Here is a 23,240-nt window from a genome sequence, read left to right as displayed (position 1 = left end):
TCCAAGATCAAGCAGCATTCAGATTTGTCTGGGTGATATATTTTTGTCAGCATGACAAAGGTTCCCACAGTGTTTAATTACTCAGACTAGCCAGGGAAGAAGGAAAGAAATGAGGCGTGCTGAATTTGCTGTGCCAGGCTTGCTGTCTCTTGCATAAGCAGGCTTCTTCTGAATGCATGGAAGGAGGGCAGCGCCCAAAGTTCTGTCTTCTCTTTCCATTGGCTTTCCCTCTCCAGATTTCCTGTGAGTTTTCCATTGATTGACTGTCTTTTGTCTCATGATCTTTTTGCAATTTGCTCATTTCCAGGGCAGCAGGTTCTTGGCTTGGTGGAGAACCAGAGTGACTGGTATTTGGGCAACCTTTGGAAGAATCATCGGCCTTGGCCAGCGCTTGGGAGGGGCTACAACACAGGTAGGCCCTGGGGGTTTTCTCTGAATTAAGATTTCCATTGAGCATGCAGTCTGTCTCCCGCTGTAGAAGAGTATGAGATGTGGTAACTTGCACCTCCTTTCCTAACCTACTGCAAAACTTGTCATTTAAAGCAGTAAAAATGGTGCACTGTGATGCATTTTGAAACTTCTGTGCTACTCTGAGAAAAATATATTCCTTCTCTAAATGGTCTTAAGAGAGATTGTATGGCATCCACAAGGGAAGGACTGAGCTTCCCAGCAGTCTGACACATTCTCAGCACATCTCCTACAAGATTTCTGTCCATGATAAGCTTTTGTAGACCCAGCAAGAGGGAAAGAACAGGGATCAAAGCTCATTTATTGTAGAAAGGTAAATGATATCACAAAATGTCAGCCCAATAAAGATATAACTCCTCCAGGACAGCAACAGAGTCATAATTGTCCTAATAAAATGCAAACTACTGGCCATCAATTTCTGCTGCTGTAGGAAAGGAATAAAGGCATTAGATCAGAGAATTTGTTAGGTTACAAGAAGAGAGGTCTTCCCTCTGATTTGTATTTGGTCTGTGAGAAAACATACCAGGTGCACGAAGATCACACACATACATCTAAATCATTCCAATGCTAGGCTTTACATGCTGATGCAGTGAGTTAGGTTCCCTCTCTATTTGTAATAAAAGGGCAGAACAGATGGTGAAGCCTCCATTTAGAACAGGTGAGTCCATTTCAATACCCCTGGACTATCCGGAAATTATTCACCATAGTAGAAGTTTTGCTTCGCGGAAATGCATTCAATTGAATTAAACAGACTAACTAGGAAAAGGATTGCGCAAGCTGCGATTGGGTCATCTGTATATCTATGTTCCTTTGTCTATTTGGGAGAATCACTCCATTTTTTGTGAATTTGTATTTCAGCCTCTGCAAAGCATCTCTGTTCTGTGAAAATGTTTCAAAGGATAGCCTAACAGAACAAAATAGATATGAATGCAAGATTTTGGCAAAAGAAGTTTTTGTTTCCTGGCTCTCCACTTGCTAGAGCAGAATTGCATATATAAGGGTTTGGGCTGCCCACTCCTGCTCCTTGCTCTGCCAAAAGCATTAGACAGAGCCAAGTTTCATGGATTTGTCCTGAAAACAAGCTTATGTTACACACAGCTAAACCTGTTGATATCTGTTCTGTTCACTGTTACACCACAAAGCAATATCTTTTGTTCTACTGAGAGATGACCACCTTTTACAGGTACTTTCTGCTACAGTTTTGCTTTCTCCTTTCAGACATTTTAATGCTGGCAGAAAGTGTCACATCCACATAACATCAGAATAACCCAAAAATGTATAGTGGATGGTATCTAAAATGCAATTAGATAAAGTGCTGTAAAGCTTTAAATTGTTGTCTTAACTGTTCCATATGGTTTATAGGGATACCAAATGCCAGTTTATCACAAATTTCTTCCACTGAAAGCAAAAATAATTGAATGCCTGCAGTCCTCCACATAAATGGCATGTGTTAATTCCTGGTGTGTGTTAATACATACCTACCAGGCTATGCATAGTCTTGCTGATGATTTTAGTCTGTTCCCAATTTCTTTCTTCAGACAACTCACCTGTAGTTGTAAAAACTCTTTAGAAAACAAACAAAACAACCCAGAAGGTAGATAATGAATGGAAGAATGACAAGTGATCATAAGAAGTGGATTGATGTTTTTTTTAACTACATGCAACAAGAAGTCACTGGGTGAAGCAGTTCAAGTTCTGAGAAGTAGCAAATGATGCTATTGACAGAATCAGCATCATTTACTGTAATTTTCTTAATTGAATTTATTGTTTGCCTCAGTAATCTAGCAGAGATTGGAGGTATAAATATTTCAAGGAAGATGAAATATGAGGTGAAACTGGAGCTTGTTTGATGTGTTCAGTAAATTAAAATAATTGTCACTGAATGCACCACTTGTGGCCAAGGAGGATTTGGAAAACTAAGGGCCAGGGAGGAAGAGGGTAGAAAAGAGAGACTATAAACAAAACACTCATGAAAGGCAGTGGGCTGGGAAAGGAAAGACTCAGAAATTCAGCTGCTTAGAGCTGTACTTAGGAACAATAAAAGGGCCCCCAGAACCCTGAAACTTTAATGGGCTAAACAAAGCTGGATCAGACAGACTTCGCTTTTGCTCTTGGGAGAATGTTTACTAGAGACCCAGGGCACAATCCCAAGAAAAAATTTTTATGTGAGCCTCTTCAGCCAGACCCAACACTGGCAGGTTTGATGCAGAAGCACCCCTCGAAGTCAAAATTATTCCACTTATTCCTCCCACTTTCTGAAGGAAATAATTTATCTTTCATTTGTACTTTTCTGAGTCACTCTGGACAACATACAGGCTGGGGGGAGTCCCAAAAGGCAGATGCATAGAAGCCAAAGGTGTGTTTGTTCCTTTTCCACTAGCTCCTTAAGCACAGTAATCACGTGTGTTCTCCTATTACTTTGTGCCCAGACCAAACCTCCTGACAACCAATACAGATTTTCAAGGAAAGATTTTTTAGGGGATTGTTTTTCATCCTTCTTCCTCATTTGCACAGGCAGATAATTTTTTAGAAGTGTGCGTAGGGATTTGAACTGGCAGAGGGGAGATCTAGATTAGACATTAGGAAGAAGTTCTTCCCTGTGAGTGTGGTGAGACACTGGAACAAGTTGCCCAGAGAAGCTGTGGCTGCCCCATCCCTGGCAGTGTTCAAGGCCAGGCTGGACAGGGCTTTGAGCAACCTGGTTGAATGGAAGGCATCCCTGCCCATGCAGGCAGGTTGGAACTAGATGATCTTTAAGGTCCCTTTCAACTCAAACCGTTCTATGATTCTATAACCCAAATCACACATTCATGATAATATAATTTTAGGAAAAACAGACCAAACTCAAAACTCAGTTCAGTGACAATTTAATTGGTGATTAAAATACTCTTAGTTAGAACCATTCTTTATTTGAGATTATATTCCCTTCCACAAGGCATTTTAAACACAGTTTCTTCTGTACCACCAAGGCACCCAGGTTTTTTCTGTACCTCATTGGCCAAAACTGGGTAAGCTGCTTAATCAAATGCATTTTTGTGTATTGCCCATTCCCTTTTGCCTGTCTACACTGTTAATTCTCACAGACACTTTTCTCTGTGTATCATCTACATTGTCTTTCACTGACCAAACCTGTGCTTTCTGAAGTATTGCCTGAGCTGCACTATGATTTTTCTCCTTACAGATGTTAAACTGACAGCTCCAGAATTGGAGCTTGATGTTAATTTCTGAAGTAACAGTCATCTTAGACCTCAGAAAAATACCTTGTCAAAAAAATTCTAAACATAAAAGCTTTTAGTACGTTGTCGGCTTTATACTTTCCATCATGGTGGAGAACGGTTTTTAAAAGCAGTTTCTAGTGGCTGTTATCATGATTTCAGGCCACTTCCTCAGCTGATGTGAATCACCCCTGTCTTCTCTGGCTTCAGTGCAGCAAGGCCAACTTATATCAGCTGCGAATGGATTCTCTGCCTTTCAAGTAGAGCTTTAGGATGGATTTGTGCCCGTAATTTGGGTGCCAGGAGGGGCATTTGTAAAAACTTTGGCAGAGGGGATTTCAGACTTCTAGACTACAGAAGCCCATGCTGACAGTTTGAGGCTCGTCTGAAATACACTGCCTCAGTGCAACTACTAGATACAGTAAGGATGTGTCTCAACAGCTTGAGCTGAGGACTCATACTCCCACGCTGAGAGATGTCACTTTACCAGATTTGTGGATTGAGAACAGAAGGGAATGGCTAGCACCTAACGATTACCAGGCTACGTGTGCACCATGCATTATTACTCCCATGTTTGTTATGACTGGAAGAATGCTTGAATGAATCTCTTTATTGTTTCCCTGAAAAAAGGACCTATGAAAGATGATTTGGAAGTGAGAAGCATATGTTGTGTCATTTTTGCATAATACTTAGCAATTGTAAATAAGAAGGGCAGACTGTTTATATGAAGTTAGACTGGATCACATCTTGTGCATCTTCATGATGATATTGTGCATCTTCAGTGCAGAGAGCAAATGACTAGTAAAACAGAGCACAGTGGGGTGATTGTGGTCATGGTCCTTCCCTAGAAACATGGAAACCGCTTTCATCTGCACTCCATGGGCTTCTGCTCACAACATTACGATAATGAATCTGACATTAAAAAGCGCTGAGCACTTTTAATTTAATCAGACGTTTCTGTTTGGGTTTATTTTTCAGAAATCCTCCCAATTAGTGCTTTATATAGTTATTGTTGCCTAAGTCTGAATAGATCTGTTACCAAAATGCCTTTCCCTCCCCATGGAAGAGTCAGAATTCTATGACAGCCATCTGAATATAGTATTAATTTACAAACTATTCCACAGATTCTGACTTAAACCACTGCTTTTCTCCATAGTGTAAAGAAAGGAGTGTAGTGGTTGCTTGAGAGGAAAGATTTTTTCCAGATTGCCTCAGCAAATGCAGAAGTCAGAAAACTCATGGTTTATGGAACCTTTAAACACCCTTTACACATCAGGGCCTGTCTCAGTTTAGCCATGTCCTCTCTAAAAGCCATCACAATATTCCTCCCTCCCATTACATAAAACATTAGTCTCATTTAATACAGGAACTGGTATCATACAGGTTTGGTTGTAAGTACAGGAGCCTTTGCAAATAGATGAAAAAATATTTTAATGATAAAAAAAAAGAGAGAGAAAAGTCCAACACTAACATCAAGGCAAAAAGTAGTAATTTCTTCACTTACTCACATTCACACTGTACCACGGTTTTTTATTAGATTCTTGCTTATCTAAGGTACTGGGAGCTCATTCAGCAAATATTGTTATCGGTGCAAAACATGCTTGATATACCTGTGCTTTATAACGCATGAAGATGCATTTGAAGTACCGGTGTGTGCACATTGTATAGGTAGTGCCAACACATTGTTGCTTTTAGGCTCACCAGGAAATATCAGTCTGTTTGTGTCAATGTTAGGAAGCTAAAATGATAATTCTGACTTTGATGACCACATCCCTTTCTTTGTTGGCTATAATCTGTAGCTTGCAGTTAAAAATAAGCTTTCTTAAAGCTGACTGCCCTCAAAGAATAGCTTCCTTTCCAGTGTTCCTCATACATTTTCTAAACCATGTGATGCACTGAGAACTTGTTTACAGCACGCTTGACATTTCTGAAATGAGGGTCAGTATGTATTTGATTTTGAAAGTGGTGCCTCTAATTTGAGAGGCCTATCCATGTAATGGCATTGCTGTGGCTGAATTAGTCTACTTTTTATTGCATTCTGTGGGATACCTCCTCTGCTCCTTAGCAATTGAGTCTATCAGACCCTGCAATAACTGTGTTTTTTTAAAAAACAACACCTGACTTTCTTTGAAGCACTGAAAACTTTCATCTCCTAAGAAACCTGTGATAAAAAAACAGTGGCATTCAGGCAGTCTGTACCAGATTTTAGTTTCCATTGTATTGAAGTAAATAAAAAGTGGGGGTTTTATTTGATTAAATTGTCCTATTTAGGTTTTTTCTTCACTGATCTGACCTGAGTTCGTAATGTAAAGTTCTCCATGTAATGTACACCAATAGGATACATATATATATATATATATATAAAAATATATATATCTCTCTCTCTAATGATTTAAAGTATCATTCGGAAGTGTAATATTTTTAACTTGATCTAGACAGGTCTTCATGTGAACATACATAGCTTGATGAGTAATTATGCTGTCCAGCACTCTGAAATGCCCTCTCTTTATTGTAGAGAGACCATCATTAGCAGGTTAAATTTAGATGAAAGACTTGCACATAAAAGCTTAGTAGAGCTATCCAGGTGCCTAAACTGAGAACAGAAGTTTCTATTATATGACAGGAGAACCTCAGGCAAATGCATAGTAATAGTAAACCCAGTGCTTTTTCTTCTGAATTGCAAGTTCACTTCCCAGTTTCTCATTGTGCTTATAAAAGTGATTGGGTAAAGGCAGTCTTTCTTTTGTAGGTACAGAAGCAGAGGTTATAGCCATAGTCCCAAAACAAAGAAAGTGGCATTGCTGTTAGACTCCATCTTTGGAGTCTAATGGGCAGCCTGGTGCCTGCCACAGAAAGTAGCAGAGTAACTAAGATTTTTTTTCTATGTTTTTATGTCAAAGCTGTCACCTCTAAATGAGTGCCAACAAAAAACAGTTGAATTTGGTCATCATCAGATGATCAGGTCAGAAGGGATCTCCAGAGATCTTCTGGTCCTCTTCCCACTGGAAACCAACTCATGTTGCTCAGGGCATTTTCCAACTGGGCATTTAGTATCTCCAAGGATACCTCCCAAAGCAGCCTGTTGCTGTTACTGTCTTGGTAAGAAAATAAAAAAATAAAAGTAAAAATCCCTAATTCATAATTAGAATTTTCTTTGCTGCAGTTTTTGTCAGTTATGTCTCGTTCTCTCTCTCTGCATCTCTTAGAAGAGTTTGGCTCCATTAAGTACTTTTAGACAGCAGTAAAGGATCCCCTCAGCTTTCTCTTTCCAGGTAGAACAAACCCAGTTCTCTCAGCTTCTTGTATGTATTTTTCAAGCCTCTAACAATTTTGGTTGCTTTCCGCTGGACTTACTCCAGCATGTCAATGTCTAGGTTTGACTAAGTAATCCAAAACAGTACTTCAGATTAGTCTTACGAGCACTAAGTAGAGAGTGGTAATCAGTTTCCTTGACCTAAGCGGGGCTAAGAAAGCCCATGATGTGGTTGGTCATCTTTGCTGCAAGGTTGCATTGCTGCTTATGTTCAACTTGCTGTCCGCCAACTCACTGGGACTTTTTCTGAAAAGCTCCTTTCTATCCAGTTGTCCTCCAGCCTGTGCTGCCCATTCAGGAATAGTCCCATGCAGGGCTTCTCATTGAGCTTTCTCTTAGCCCACTTGTCCAGCCTGCCAAGGTCCCTCTGAATAGCAGCTCTGTCTGCAGGGCCACAGACCCCAATTTATCACATGTGACATTGCTGAGTATGTGTTCTAGCTCATCTCCACCTAATTAATCAGAATGTTTAACAGTATCAAACACAGTATCAACTCTTGTGGAATGCCACTTGTACCTGACCGCAATCTGAATGTACACAACTCCCTGAGCTTGGCAGTCCAACTTATTTTGCAGGCACCTTGTAGTCCACTTATCCAAACTGTACCTAAGTTCAGCTATATAAGCATGCTAAACAGCTCCACACACATTTTCTCTTTATGCAAATGCATCTCTCTATATCTGTTGTGAACCTAATCCTGTCTCTCTGTTACTGGAAGAGAAATGATCATGGAGGGAGGATTGAACTGCAGCTGACCTTTAGGTTAAATCATTGCATTAAAGTACATGGTGCCTCTTCTATTCCCCCTGAATTTCATCCAGTCAATAAACTGCCTATTAGAGGGAAAGAAAAGTTGTCTGGTTGCTTGTGAATGCAGAACCCCAAACCTTTTTGTTATCCAAATCTATAAAGAATGCTTGAGAGGCTGTTCAGCCCATGAGCCACATCTTCTCCTCTGTTGCTAGGGCATTGACTGAATACCAGACCAGGAAGAGCTATGACAGGTTCTTACTCACTGTGCCCATCCCTATAATTAGCCTTGTGGACCTCTGTTAGTATTATAAGCCAGCCAAAATAATTATCACCTGTGCAGGATGTATTTTTCCTCTTCACATAGTCCAAAGTGGAAACCTTGTAAAATTGTTGACATTTCAACCCCTATTTAATATGATGCTTTTGAGAGGATCAAAACCAGAAAAACTCACATAATTTAAAGCAATGGTCCCTGTTACCTTTCATTTTTTGCTGGTTTCTGAGGAAGAAAATAACATAGATAAGCATCATGGATGGGATCCAGATCTGATATAAATGCCTGACTCTTGCATTAAAGAGACCTAAGCTGATTTATAGGAGCTGAGAATCAGGAAATAAACTTTTTTCTTTTAAAGGTTGGTGATTCTTTGGTGAAGAGTCCAAGATAGATTAGTTTTGGAAGATGTACGTGCTTTTATCAGGGTGTCCTGGGTTCAGCAGTAGCAGTCATTTTTTCTCCTTCTTAGTAGCTGGTGCAGCTCTGTGTTTTTGACTTTCGGCCTGGGAACAGCACTGATAAAACCGATGTTTTTAGACGATGGTCAGAATGTTTAGTCTGACCAAGAACTTTCTGAGCCTCATGCTCTGCCAGGGAGGAGGGGAAGCCAGGAGGAAGCAGAGACAGGACACCTGACCCAAACTAGCCAAAGAGGTATTCCATACCACAGCATGTCATGCCCAGGAGGTAAACTGGGAATTACCCGGAAGGGCGAGTTCACTGCAGGGTGGGGATGAGTTATCGGTCAGCGGGTGGTGAGGTGTTGTATTCTCTTCCCTTGTTATTTCCTTTATCATTATTATTATTATTATTGGTGGTAGCAGTGGTGGTTTGTGTTATACTTTAGTTACTAAACTGTTCTTATCTCAACCCATGGGAGTTACATTCTTTTGATTCTCCTCCCCATCTCTCTGGGAGTGGGGGGAAGAAGGGGGGGAGTGAGTGAATGAGCTGTGTGGATGGGTTTAAACCATGACACAGGGCAAATATCCTGCAAATTCCAGCAGATCTCCTCATTTTTTATCCATGAAAACAAGGTTTGTGTGATCCCTTTTTCCAAACATCCTGCTCAGGACTGGACCTCCTGCACAGTAACCCTGTACAGTCTGTACTATTCTGTGATTCTTTTTCAGGACAGCTCACCCGAAGTCCAGATGCTCTGGCTTGATGTAGAGTTGCGACACTCACTCACACTTCTGTGTTTTGAAGCACTGACATGTAAAATTGTATGCTTAGAAGGAATGAAGAGATGCATGAGAATCAGTCCAGGATAGATAATCAGATGAACATGACCTCCAGGTTTAATACAGTTGTCAAAATATTTTGTGTGATCCCTGGATGTATAAACAGGGATGTTTCAAGTATGAGTGCAAGAAATTTACTTCTTTTTGTACTGGGTGTAGACTTTTTACTCCTGACTTACTGGATGTCTATGCTGTCAGCTAGCTTAGCTCCCTGGGTCGTTCTTTGCTCTTGGCACTCTAATCATCAAGAGGACATAGAAATCAGTTGGTACCCTGTCTTGTCTTTGCCAAGAAAAAAGAAACTGAGTGTGATTTTTTGATAGTTCGCTCTGGGAAGTATTTCTGGAAGGTAGTATGGGTAGGACTATTCTTACATGCCTTGATGACATTCTCCAGTGCACACAACATAGACCCTCAGTTCCTTCCTGAAAACTCCAATCTAGAAGCTTGTAACATGGCTCTCTTATAATGTTGGACACTGAGAAATGCAAACAAAATAATTGTTATGCCTGAAAATTGAAGGAACATGAACTAGGCCCTCAGAGAAAGAGTGCTATGTAGTGTGGATGTGGCCAGCCTGCTCAGTGAAGAGCTAGACCCTGGCTGGTATGTGCAACCACTCTGCAGTCCTTGATCTGGGTGCTAGGGATCACTTCTTGGAATGGGTTTATTTTATGATGTAGATTTATATACTTGTCCAGGTCTGATCTTTACAAGTCAAAGATAAGTACTTGTAAATTAACAAAGTTCAGAGAAAATACTGGATAAAATCTGATACAGTTGGGGAGAATAGCTCCAGGAGCTTATTTGGGAGCGAGTCAAGGGATAGTTTGATCACAGCTTATTAGTATCTGCAGGATGAAATAACATTTCTTAATAGAGGGCTTGCCAATTTAGCAAAGGTTCAGCAAGATCAAATGACTGCAAGTTCAAAGACATGTTCAAATCAGAAATAAGGGAAGTATCCTTCATTAGAGTAATTATGCATTGGAATAACTTGTCAAAGTTTGTGATAGGTTACCCGTTATTGTAAATGAAGGCTGAATGTTTTTCTAGAATTTATGTTCTAGTTAAAGCACAAATCGATTTTGAAAAATCCTATGGCCTCTGTTATGCAAGAGCTGAAAATCATCCTTTCTGACTTTATCACTTAAATATGTACTTAACTGGGACTTCGTTTTCCTCTCGGCTGAAGTCACCTAAGCACCCCTGTAAATGAAATCACAGATAATCTGCCATTTAAGAACTCTGCATTTTTAGCATTTTTTAGTTCTCTAACACTTTGTGGAAATTTTCCACATTTCCCCCATGTCACTGTTCTTTTTAAGTCTCACCTTTCAGAGTGCTTCATAATAAGAATTGTACCTGACCATCTTTTTGCTAGTGTCAGCTTTTGGCAACTCCATTGTGACTTCTAGGTACACACAGAGATGCACACTAAATAGCTGTTGGATGATACTTGTGTGTGGCAGTGGTGTGAGTCACATCTTTGAGACAGCTCTCCTCTGCTGCATTTAGAATGGCCATTGTCATTGTGTTACAGCATGTAGAAGTGGAAACTGCCCTCCTCTCTCCCTTTACTGGTCTGAAGTTAGAATTTGTTGTCTGAGGTTTAAAAATTCTGAGCAAAAATGTTAGCATCTTTTGAATTTGGGGAGAATTTAATGATTTGCCTCTTGGAAGCCATCTTCCCAGTTTGCCAACTGAGAAATCCCTTGAGTATTTGCTTTCCACTGCCTTTAAAATGTAATCTCTGGACCCTATATGCTCATAAGGATCATGGAATGCAAAGGAGGAGCTTTTTAAAACCCATGTAAGGAGCTTCTTCACAGGTGGTTTTCATCTTCCATATCTCTAAGCAGATTTCAGGAGACAGAGAGATTCAAGAAAGCTTATTATCCTTACTGTCTTCATCAACTCCCAAAGCAAGTAGAGCAGATGGGAAAAACTCTAGCTTCCCTTTCTGATTTTGCTAATATTTGTCTTTTTGAGACTCATATTGTCTTCTGTTATAGGATTTAGGAAAACTTCATCAGCAATTTGAGCAGGAAAGTGTATGACTTGGCACTTCTTGGGATCTTTGTAAGAGAAGGCCAGTTGTCTGGGTCTCAAGGTGGTTTTTCTTTACTGACCTCTGAGAGTCCTGCAGAATTGTTACTTCTGTTTGTAAGACTCGGGAAGATAGGAGGGGAGAGCATTACTTAGCAGGATGTTCTTTAAGTAGCAGAGATTTTCCTCCATAGACTTCATAAAAATCTTATGGCTCATGACTGTAGACCTTTTGGACTCCTGAATCAAGGAAATTTTTCTGTAGCAGCCTTTGGGGATTTAGGAAAGTTGGAGAAATTCCCCAGAAATTGAAGTCATTAAAGAGAAGACAGAAAGCAAATGTTTCTTTTTTTCAAATTGCTGAGGAAGAATAGCATCTAAACAATAAAGAAATAATTAGAAAACTAGGAAATTCTGAGCTACAGTCAGTAGCTCTGTAAGAAGTTTGAATCATGCTTGAGCACATCCTTCATGTTAATTTTGCCTAAGGAGAAACAGCATACTTCCGAAGAGGAGAAAAAGGAAAATAAAAGTGTTCCATTTCATTAAATGGTCATCAGGAAGTGTAAGCAAAATGTTTATAATGCTTCAAGAGGAACCAGGCTCCCAACAGAGTGACTGCAGTACATTTCAAAATGCACTCTATCACAGCTTCGTTTTCAATATATGTGCAGAGAAAACAAGGGCTATTGCATTCTGTCACCATGCCCGGAGGGACACCCACTCTCCATTTCAAAACAGCTTCTCAGCCCTATTCTGTTTTCTCAGAGAAAAGTTCAAATGTGGAGTCGTTGTTTATTCTCAGTTAACACACTGTACATCCCTGCAAGTTTTTATTAGTTTTTTTTACATTGTAAAATGCTTGTTTATTGAAGGGGGGAAAAAAAGGCTGGTGTATGTAAATCCATAGTTAAATAACGTACCAGGATACCAAAAAATCTAATAGAAATAGAATTAAAGTTCTCTGGTCATACTGTGTTAAAAGGTGTAGGCATAAGCTACAGTTTTATTATACTAACGGTCTGGCTAGTCAGATTATGAACATCAGTTACATAGATGGTCTATAAATCAAGTGAAATAAATGCGTTGTTTTTAATCCACACAAAGACTTAAAATGAAGATTTAAAAAGGTGTGCAGTGGCTTGTTGTGGAATTGCAGGTTTAGTTCATTTTTTTAAGCCCTAACAGCTATATAGTTGTATTTTTCTCTTTGCTATAGGTACTATGGGTAGAGAGCAGAAGCCGCAGCCAATGGTGTGGAGGTGTGGGCTAGTGGATTTCAGATGTAGTCCTTTACAATACTGGTAATATGGGCTTTGATCCAGCAGAGGCATAGTTGCATTCCTCAGATCCAGCATTATACACTGTGACCACTTATGTTAATTTCAGGTACAATCAATTGGAATTCAAAGAACATGCATGAATATTTGCTAGGGCACTAAGTGGTCAGCGCTGCCATGGCAGTTCTGGGATAGCAAAGCTGCAAACCCCTTCCATAGTGCCTAGAACTGAAATTGACTTTTTGGTTCCAAATCTATTTCACAAAACATGGTAGCTTACTGTTGTTGGTACTGCCCTAAATCTCTGCATCAGTTATTTATTGCAGCAAATACCCATAATGTCAGCCCTATTTAACATTGTTTCTAACAGCATCTAAGTCTCAGTGTTTTGGTGTATGGTCTTTGGTATGCTGGTTAGGTATTGTAGAATCTTAGTAATTCTTTTAAAACTCACTATTGCTTTGTAATATATTTTGAAGTGTGTCCTGCCTGTCTTTCTCAGATACTGTAATGGTATCTACTTGCTATCTATCTAGATGATTCACTGTTATAGACATAGTTTTGAGAAGAGTTTTTAAAAATCTGACAAGGATAGGCTCTGAGATGCTGCTCACATAATACGGCATTGCCTCAACAGCTCACAGAAGCGTGTTCCACCTGAAAGAAACAGGCAAGGCAGTGCTTATAGAAAATGATCTCTTAGTAGCTATACTTTTTTTCCACCACAGCGCTGAGCATTTTTTCAGCCATCTTAAAAGGGCCATTGTCATAAATTGATGGAGTTTGAAAGCTTGTCCAGTTTCACTATAACTTCTGTAAGTGATCCTATTCTATCTTAAAATGTTGTTTATTGCTTCCAGCTCTGATATATATTCATCTCTGGATTCCAGGAAAAGCTGTAGTCTGTGTTCCCAAAGCAAGGGGTGGGGATGCTTGGTAGCATTCCAAAGGAAGTTGCTGCTTGGCTTTACCAAGGGGAAGTCATGCTTGACCAACCTCCTAGCCTTTTATGAGGAAATAACATTGTGGATGGATGATGGCAGAGCGGTGGATGTGGTCTACCTTGACTTCAGCAAAGCATTTGACACAGTCTCCCACAGCATCCTCATAGCTAAATTGAGGAAGTGTGGCCTGGATGATCAGGTAGTGAGATGAACTGCGAACTGGCTGAAGGACAGAAGCCAGAGAGTTGTAGTCTATGGGGCGGAGTCCAGTTGGAGGCCTGTATCTAGTGGAGTGCCTCAAGGGTCAGTACTGGGACCAGTATTATTTAATATATTCATCAATGATTTAGATGAGGGAATTGAGTGTACTGTCAGCAAGTTTGCTGGTGACACTAAGCTGGGAGGAGTGGCTGACACGCCAGAAGGCTGTGCTGCCATCCAGCGGGACCTGGATAGGCTGGAGAGTTGGGCAGGGAGAAACTTGATGAAATATAACAAGGGAAAGTGTAGAGTCCTGCATCTGGGCAGGAACAACCCCAGGTTCCAGTATAGGTTGGGGAATGACCTGTTAGAGAGTAGTGTAGGGGAGAGGGACCTGGGGGTCCTAGTGGACAGCAGGATGACCATGAGCCAACACTGTGCCCTTGTGGCCAAGAAGGCCAATGGCATCCTGGGGTGTATTAGAAGGGGGGTGGTCAGTAGGTCGAGAGAGGTCCTCCTTCCCCTCTACTCTGCCCTGGTGAGACCGCATCTGGAATATTGTGTCCAGTTCTGGGCCCCTCAGTTCAAGAAGGACAGGGACCTGCTGGAGAGAGTCCAGCGCAGGGCGACTAAGATGATTAAGGGAGTGGAGCATCTCCCTTATGAGGAAAGGCTGAGGGAGCTGGGTCTCTATAGTTTGGAGAAGAGGAGACTGCGGGGTGACCTTATTAGTGTATATAAATATATAAAGGGGGAGTGTCATGAGGATGGAGCCAGGCTCTTCTCAGTGGCAAGCAATGATAAGACAAGGGGTAATGGGTATAAACTGGAACACAAGAGGTTCCACTTAAACTTGAGAAGAAACTTCTTCTCAGTGAGGGTGACAGAATACTGGAACAGGCTGCCCAGGGAGGTTGTGGAGTCTCCTTCTCTGGAGACATTCAAAACCCGCCTGGACACATTCCTGTGTAATCTTATCTAGGTGTTCCTGCTCTGGCAGGGGGATTGGACTAGATGATCTTTTGAGGTCCCTTCCAATCTCTAACATACTGTAATACTGTGATACTGTGCTGTTTCTGTAAATTTTCACTTACTATTCAGAAAAAATAAATATTTTGTAGTGACGCCATCGCTTAGTCAAAACATTGGAAAACCAGAAGATTTTATTTGGATTGAATGAAAAGATGGGAAAAAGACAAAAAACTTAGGTGACCTCCAGAGTTTGTTAGACACAAAATCAAACATTTATTTTCCTTTTCAGAGCTTGTGACCATTTTCAATAAGATTTATAGCTTGTATCAATTTCTGAGTGAAAAATGCTATTGTAGAATAAGTTGTTTTTTAAAATATGCCAAAAATAAAGTATTTCCCAACTGGACCATTTTAGTCTAAGTATGTTAATTCAGGTTTCTTGCCCTGTTTTCTCCAGTATATTCACCAAATTCCTTTTTTTGTTTGTTTGTTTCCTTGTGGGGCTGGGATTTTGTGTGTGTGTCCTGAAATTGCACAATTGAGAAACTCCTTTGTTGTTTGCTTTCTTGTTTGTTTGTTTGATCAATCCAGAATCTGTCAGATTTTGTTAGTTCAATAAAGTCTCATCAAACGGGAGAAAATGGCATTCAAGTGAAAACTAGACTAGGACGTGTTCCACAGGTTTAGTAATAAATCATTATTTTTCCAAGACCTCTTTGAGGTATTTGCATCTCTGTATATGCCTGAACTATTTCCTCAAGGTGACAAAAATAGGATATTCTGTGGCTGATCATTATTTGTTTAATACTCATGAGACAATTGGGTTGCCACTTTTCTCTTTTTGTTTATTTGCTGCCAAGCTTTCCCTTTGTTTTTCTCAGGAAGGTTCGGGCAGGACAATGCTGCACTCATCAAAAGATGAGAAGTCCCAGTGCCTGGGGCCAGATGTTTATAAAATATTCCTTTGATTTTTTATTTTTATTCCAATCTCTTCCTCCCCCAGCACAGCAGCTGAGAGTAGGTCCCTTTTTCTGTTACGTTCAGCTGTATGTCGTCTTAAATTTAGTCTGAGATTTCAGTCAGTTTCACTCTGAGGGAAGGGGCTCCCGAGGCAAATATTTCCCTTATTTCAGACATTTTGCCTTCAAACTAATTGCACAGATTGGAATAAGTTCATTTTTGTGTTTGCTTTTGGTAACAGAACAATATAGAAGAGTAACTGAAGTGCTCTGTGCTGAAGAAATGTAATTTTTCCTTTGCATTAACTGAGTTCCCAACACACATGGTTTTGCTTTTCTTTTGCACTAAATAACACTAATTAGGTGAATAGTATTAAATTCTCCTCTTAGTAGAAATCTCTTATTCTCACTAATTCTAATGAGTAAATATTTAATCTTGATACAAATATTTCCCAGTAGTTATTTTTACAGCAGCAGTAAATTAGAATTCCACAGTGCGAGAAGCCCTGAACAGGGGCTGCACAAAGGTGTTAAACCCAAGCCTGTTGGTGAATTAAAATAGAAATCACATCAAAATTAGTCTTGACGATGGAATATTAAAAGCCTGTGAATATTTTCAATAGCCATGATTGCATCATGATTTAACATATCCTTTCTCACATCTATTCCAGCTTTTCCACCACATCTGCATCTTTTATTCTCAGCTGCTTCCACGATAGCCCCTCAGGACAGCATAATCTCTTTAGCTGCGATGCAATAATCTCCTGCTAGCGTAAGAGTGGAAGACAAATAAATTGGAGAATAATGCACATTTTAAAATATTTTCCCTTCTCCTCCTCAGACTGGAGGCTTAAAAAAATTAAGAATAATTGTTTTATTGTCTGTAAATTGTAAAAACCATTAAATTACAGTTAACCGAATCTTACAGTTATTTTTTATTTTTCATTTTTCGTAATAAAAAAATCTTCTCTGTTGCATTTCACTATTGAAATGAAGCTGACAGTTCTTGCCAGCTGGAGAAAATCCACTGCTAGAGAGGAGCTTATCCCACCTAGTTTATTGCTGCAACACTAGGAACCTATCTCCCATTGATGTCATGTTTCAGACAGTGCACAATTGCTCTCTGAGAAGCTAATGCATGCACACTACACACTCCAAATAGGCTTCAGTTATGCTGGAGAGAAGACAAACACACTGGCAGAAATAAGTTGTAGCATGTTGTGACAATACGTCCCTTTCCAATCCAACAGCTGGAAGCAGAAAGGTTGACTGAAGATGAAAGGGGATCCCCTCCAGTACAGGTTCCAGCATCCTTGGGAACCAGATGGACTGAAATGGAAAACAGAACTAAAATAGGCCACAAAATTCACTGCCAGAAGAGGTTTTCTTTTTATTCATGGCAGTGCCAGGTTTTACTAGAAAGAAATTTGCCATGTCAGAAACTGAAGATAGGAATGAACTGGAACCCCCTTTCTCTCTTCCCACCAGTGGAGGATTGTTCCAGGTATACTTTCTCATCTTTGTGTAGCCTGATTTTTAAAGGCTCATGAAATAAAGTATGTTATCTGCAATATTTCTTTTATTTCACAACTGCTGTAAGAGAATTTTTCTAAAGTATTCAGATTACATTTCCTTTTTTATTCTCATTACTTTTCGTTTTATCATCATAGACTCCCTCAGGCAGCTTTTCCCAGTGCCTGCTTTTTGCCATTTCATGTTCTCCTGTGTAGCTGTTACGTTTCTGTGCAGTTGCCATGATATTTTTTTGTAAGACCTCTTGTTTAATGTCACTTGCAAGTACCATTACTACTCTGTTCATGTCCCCCTTCCACTAATGAAGATGTGAAACTTCAGATTGTGAGACTTTGCTCTTACTACGTACTTCCTCTCAACTTCCTAGGCTGCTCTTTATCAGTAGTCTTCCTTTATGGTCCTTCAGCTTGCCTTCATTCCCAATGACACTGCTCTTATCTAAGTCTTCCCAAATTAATTTTTCATGTAAAAATTTCTGACACACTGGAGAAGAGGTTTTGCTGATGCTTTAATCCAGCTTCATTGCTTCTGCTGTTTTCCCTTCTTCTACACTATGAATTTTGTCCAGACAAAAAGCAACAGAGGAATAACAATGCATGTTGAGATAGCTGTTTTCCCACTTGTAGTGTAACCTTCTTATCTGAGGATCCTGCTCTATGAACACTTGCTGCCCTACTGGTGAGCACTCTCAAAGGCTAGGTAGTAGCCAGCACTGATAATCTGTTACTCAGAATCAAGGATCAGATGTGTCATGTGGTTAACTTCTTACTAGGTGGAGTATGGGCTTCAATTTCATCTTAGGCAGCGTATATGTTGCATCCTATGTTGTAAGTATTAAGGGCCAGATTTTGCCACACACACGTTGAGTAAAATGTTTTATATGAGTGAAAAAATTTTTCTTTGTTTCATCATAATCTTGATTCTAGGCCAGATAGAAATTAATTTAAACAATGGGATTTTGGAAATGGAGTCCATTTTGTCCAGAAATGGAGTCACATGAGATAAATCAGGATTTTCTCTACCCTTTCCCTAGTAGATAGTGACATGGAAGAATGTCCTCTCAGAGCCTGTAGCTTTTCAGAGTAAGGAGTGGGGAGGGTCACTTCTGCATGTTAAGAGGGTGCTGCTTTTTTTCTTGTAGGATATTGTCTAACTGTCTTTGGAATGATAATGAACTCTGGATGGAGTTAACTACATCATGTGAATCACTGTTATTGGTTCATTTTTTAAGGAATAATCCCAATGCTAATTAAGTCATAATGAAATCAAGCTGTATCAATTAAGACTACTAGAAATACAACATCCTTCTCTTGCCTCTCTTTTTCACAGTTTCACTCCTCTTTAGCTACTTTAGCCTTCTTGCAAGCCTGTATAACTTAGCATTCATTTGTATGCTATCTCACCATTTCTTCTCTACAGCCTCAGGGGTTCAGGAAAGCTTTCTCTTATGGCCTCTTGAAATCTGAAGCTTTTGTTTTAGTCTGTCTATCACCTGTGATAGCATGGGGTAAGGACTGCAGTTTCCACTGACAGATCTTTGCTCATGTCCCTGTTTTACCTGCCGATTCAGCACATGGACAGGATGGGCCCTGTCTGGCATGTGACATCATGGTTTCTCTTGTTCTCTGTGCTGTGTTTTCCTTCAGGGGTTATCCTGCTGCTTCTCGATAAGTTACGGAAGATGAAATGGGAGCAGATGTGGAGACTGACAGCAGAGCGGGAGTTAATGAGCATGCTATCCACTTCACTGGCTGACCAGGTGAGTAGGATGTTGCAGAGGAGTGGGTACAACCACTGCTCCATGGACTGAGGAAGGGGAAAGAGGATAAGATGTTGGAAAATGTGGAGAAAAGATACTGTGCATGTAGTCATCATTTGTTGAGTCGTCCTGGAGAAAAGGTCCAAGAGAGGAATGGAGGTGTACTCATGAGGTTTTTCTTACTACACTGACATTTTTACCTCCTCTGCACAGATGATTCACAAGATAGACAAACGGTGTTTTCAGGCTTTAATTTTCTGTCCTCCTTTCTTCAACATAAAACTCTCCAGACACAAGAAGTCCAAATATACTGTGTCTTTTCCTGCTGCTTATTGTCTAAGCAGACTTTTGTTTTAAGAGCCTCCAGATACTTCTTTACTGTTTCTGGCAGATGAGTCCCAGCAGTCTTTTAATGTACTCCTTGCCATAACACCCCTGTGAAGACAAAAGCGCTGCTTTCTTCCTGCCCTGGATAGGAAACTGAGGCCAAGAGAAGAAGTAGTGTACCTATACACAGAAATGCATATTCACTCTTCTTGTGCTTCCTGCCAGCTCTCAGTTTTAAATGCAGAATCCCTGTTTATATGGTACTTGACCTGAGCAGATGAGTCTTGCTCAACAGCTTGAGTGTATTAATTCAATTCAGCATCATATTTAGATATTTTTACTGCTTCTGAGCTGTATCTTGTTTGAGTCCTGGGATAAAGGCTGGACTTGATGATCTTAAAGGTCTTTTCCAACCCAGTTGATTCTGTGATTCTGTGGCTAGTCACCACTAAGGAAGCATGCTGCTTACTGTGCACATAGAGTTGTGCACTTGTGTACAGTATCCTTGCGGGTTGATCCAAAACCTACTGAAGTTCATTAAAATGATTCTTAGAATTTCACTGTGTTTTCAGTCAGGTCCTGAGTTGCTGTCTAATACTTGCATGGGGCAGAATTTTGCAGAGGGAGCCAAGGTTGCTAATGTCTTACCTAATACCTTAACCAGAAGACTGTCCTTATAAGTTACTTTTCCAACCGGGTGGCTTCACAGAGGCAGAACACATTCTGTCCCTTTATGGTGTAGGCTGTTCTGCAGATCTGTCCTACATGCCCTTTCCATGAAATACCTAGAATGCTTGTAGCAACAATGAAATGTTAGCTAAAATCCCACACAGTAATTCACCTTGAAGCAGCACAACTGCCAGGATTACTTTCATCCCCTTTATTGAAAAGTGATGCAGTACTCACTAACAGCAGACAGTTTGTCATTTACTGCTTGTTACTCTCCCTCGTGACTAGAACAAGAACCACATCTTTTGCCAGCAGTACAAGATACATGTTTTGAAAACTTTGCTGGAGCCCATTAGCTCTGTGTGTCAAGAAAGCCTGTTCCTCTGATTCAGACCTATACATCACACCTTGGATTGATAGCCCCCTCTATGGCAACAGAATGACGAAGCAAGGTTTGCAGAGTTCAACTCACATAACCAATTGCATCTCTACCTGTGACGGGAAGAACACAGCCAGCTCAGATTCAGGGAGGGGTTGAGATCACCTCACTATAGAAGCAATGTACCCTACTGTTTTTCTGGTTTTGTCTGATAGGATATCTTCAATGCAGTCATCAAACAAAATCCCTTCCTTGTCTACCAGCTCCCATGTTTCTGGAATGTGCAGCTGTCTGATCACACCCGTTCTGAGCAGTGCTACAGAGATGTGTCTGACCTGAAGGTATGTTTCACAGGAGGTTGGATGGGTGGTATCCTTTGGGACAAGACTCTGCTGTGACAGAAAGATGATGTCTGTTGAGTGGGAGGTTGAAATAACACGTACAGTTTGAGGACAACCAAGCAGGGGAAGCAAATATGACTTTGGCTTTGTGCATTTTGACTGTTAGAAAAGTCAAGGATGGATGCTGCTTTGGGGTTTAGAAAGGTATTAGAGTGGTCCTTCACCTTTTTACGTTCTGTACCTGTCACCTATGCCACTGCACCTTACTGCTGAGTTTCTCTTGCTGTCCCAGTTATTAGCTCTTCCTATCCAAAGAATATGAAACTGTTTTCTTTTTGTACTGGACAAGTTTGAAACTCTTTAGTCAGCATCATTTAATAGAGTGAAATTCACAAAGAGGGTTGGGCAGACCCTAGCTAGAAATACAGTAGCCAAAATTCGAAGACCTTGCACACTTCATATTTAGCTTCCTCATACATTTAACCCAGCCACACTGCCACTCATTTTCCCAGGATTTGCCCTTGAAAAAAAGGCTGTATAGAATACTTTTCATTTAATAAAGTGAAGCTATAGTATCAGTTTAATAGCACATTTTCTACTATTGTCAAGTGGAATATAAAAGCAGGACGGATTCGAACAGTATGGATAAATTAACATCAATTGTTCTGTGGTCATTTTGAAAGGCCAGACTCAAATGCAGCATGCAGAGAGTTCAGAATTGAAGCTGATTGTGCTTCTACCAGGTGTAGAATAATACTGGCTGGCTAAACAGCAGTAGATTCCATCAGAGCAGACTAGTGGCATCAGAACTACCTAAAGTTTTTGGTGATCCATTTTAAACTTCACATAAGATTCATATACTTAATTAATGTTCAAAGAATACTTTAGTAAGTGAGGTTAAAAAGAACAAAAAAGAAAAAGAAAACCACAGAACCATAGAAGAGGTTGCAAGAGACCTCTGGAGAGTGTCCAAACCCTGCTCAAAGCACTTTAGATCAGGTTGTTCAGCGCCTTGTGCAATTGAGCATCAAGTTACCAAAGACTGAGATTCCACAACCTTCCTGGCCCCCTGTCCTAGACTTTGACCATTCTCCTGGTGTATTATATTTCCTAAATCTAACCAATTTTTCCCTGATAACCATTTGTAGAGTGACAGCAGGAGTATTGAGTATGAACATCAAATACTGGATGAATACTGAAAAGCAATCACACTGATGTCAAAAGCTGCATTTCCCCAAAAACAGAAGATCTACTACATGAGTTAACTGACATGTCAAAGCTGGCCAGTATTGCTTGAATTTCATACATAAGGTATTTACAACCAACTGTTCAGGTGTGATCCCTAGAAGGCAGCTTTTAAAGTTAGATCAGTATACTGATCAGTACACCAATAACTAAATGTTTTATAATTGATAGTTGTAGGACAGGATCAACCCAGGGACTGAAAAGCGTCATCATTTTATGACCTGTAACAAAGTACTGGTAGAGATTTAGTTCTGTGCTGATGCTGAGAATCATGCATGACAGCAATTGCAATGCCTGAAACAAAAGAAGAGATGTAGTAACAGGGAAAATGTTTTCTAAAAGGTGAATTCTAGGAAAATACACCTCCTACCTGGGAGATATCAAAGTATTTTTCTGTGGCATATAGGCTGATGTTAATTCATATGATCCACTGAGACAGTCAGATTGGATTCAACACAAGGTTAAGACACATACATTTACATGAGAAAAAAATATTGAAGCTAATAACTGAGGATCTAGGGCTTGATCCAATTGCCTAAACATAATTAGAGTCATCATCGATACTCTCAGATATCTATGTGGGACTGGCAGATACAACACAGACCTACAGGAGATGATGTAGGTCTGTGTTGTATCTGTATCTTTTGGCAAAGCAGCTGATGGGCCAGTGGGATAACACCAATGTACTTCCAGTGTTACTAGGTGCCTGTATTTAGGGAGCTCAATTGTAATCCCAACGAATGGTTCCGGAGACTGGTTAAGCTCACCTGAGAGCAGACAACTGACAACTAATTGGGCGAATCACTCTTAAGGCTTCAATGATTTATCTGCTTCAAGTGTGGGTCATCTTGCTCTTATGTAACATCTACAAATACTTATTTAATAGAAGCATCTTAAAATCAAATTGGATCTTCACTGTCAATTAACAAATTTATGTTTACAGGTATAACTTAGGCTGGGTTGTTTATTATAGTATATAGTATCACACTGTCAGTTGTATTTGAAACAACATATGCAATGAAGCATAAGATTCACAATATCCTCCACTGGCTTTCTGGTCTGAGATATTTTACTCAACAAGGGGTGCAAATACATAAGCAATTTCTTCAGCTGAAATGGACTTGCTCACACTGCTAAAATTACCCCTAAATACTGAATCAGGGCTGAAACTCTTTGCTTTGAAAGAGAGGCCAGAGCCTTATCATCTAGTGCACATTAGCCCCCTGGTTTCAGTAAAGCTCTTCCTATATTCAGCAGTTAAAGAGCTAGCCCTCAGGCAGCACTGTTTAAAATTCTTCATGCAATTAAAAA

The 23,240-nt window shown here is 40.1% G+C and overlaps 1 protein-coding gene across 1 annotated transcript in view; it reads left to right on the top strand.

Moving 5' to 3' along the window:
- The window catches only part of LARGE1 (LARGE xylosyl- and glucuronyltransferase 1), a gene marked incomplete at its 3' end in the record, with an annotated part of 273,098 nt that overhangs the window by 210,233 nt on the left and 39,625 nt on the right, over positions 1-23,240 (top strand). Inside the window, exons 7-9 of the mRNA XM_080627788.1 lie at positions 308-412; positions 18,856-18,968; positions 20,559-20,684. Of these exons, the coding sequence (XP_080483914.1) occupies positions 308-412; positions 18,856-18,968; positions 20,559-20,684 (344 nt within the window). The remainder of the gene's footprint in view (positions 1-307; positions 413-18,855; positions 18,969-20,558; positions 20,685-23,240) is intronic.

This window comes from Psittacula echo, assembly GCF_963264785.1.
Source record: "Psittacula echo genome assembly, chromosome: 1".
Taxonomy (NCBI): domain Eukaryota; kingdom Metazoa; phylum Chordata; class Aves; order Psittaciformes; family Psittacidae; genus Psittacula; species Psittacula echo.
The sequence above is the reverse complement of the archived record's forward strand: the minus strand, read 5'-3'. Positions and strand labels throughout refer to the sequence as shown.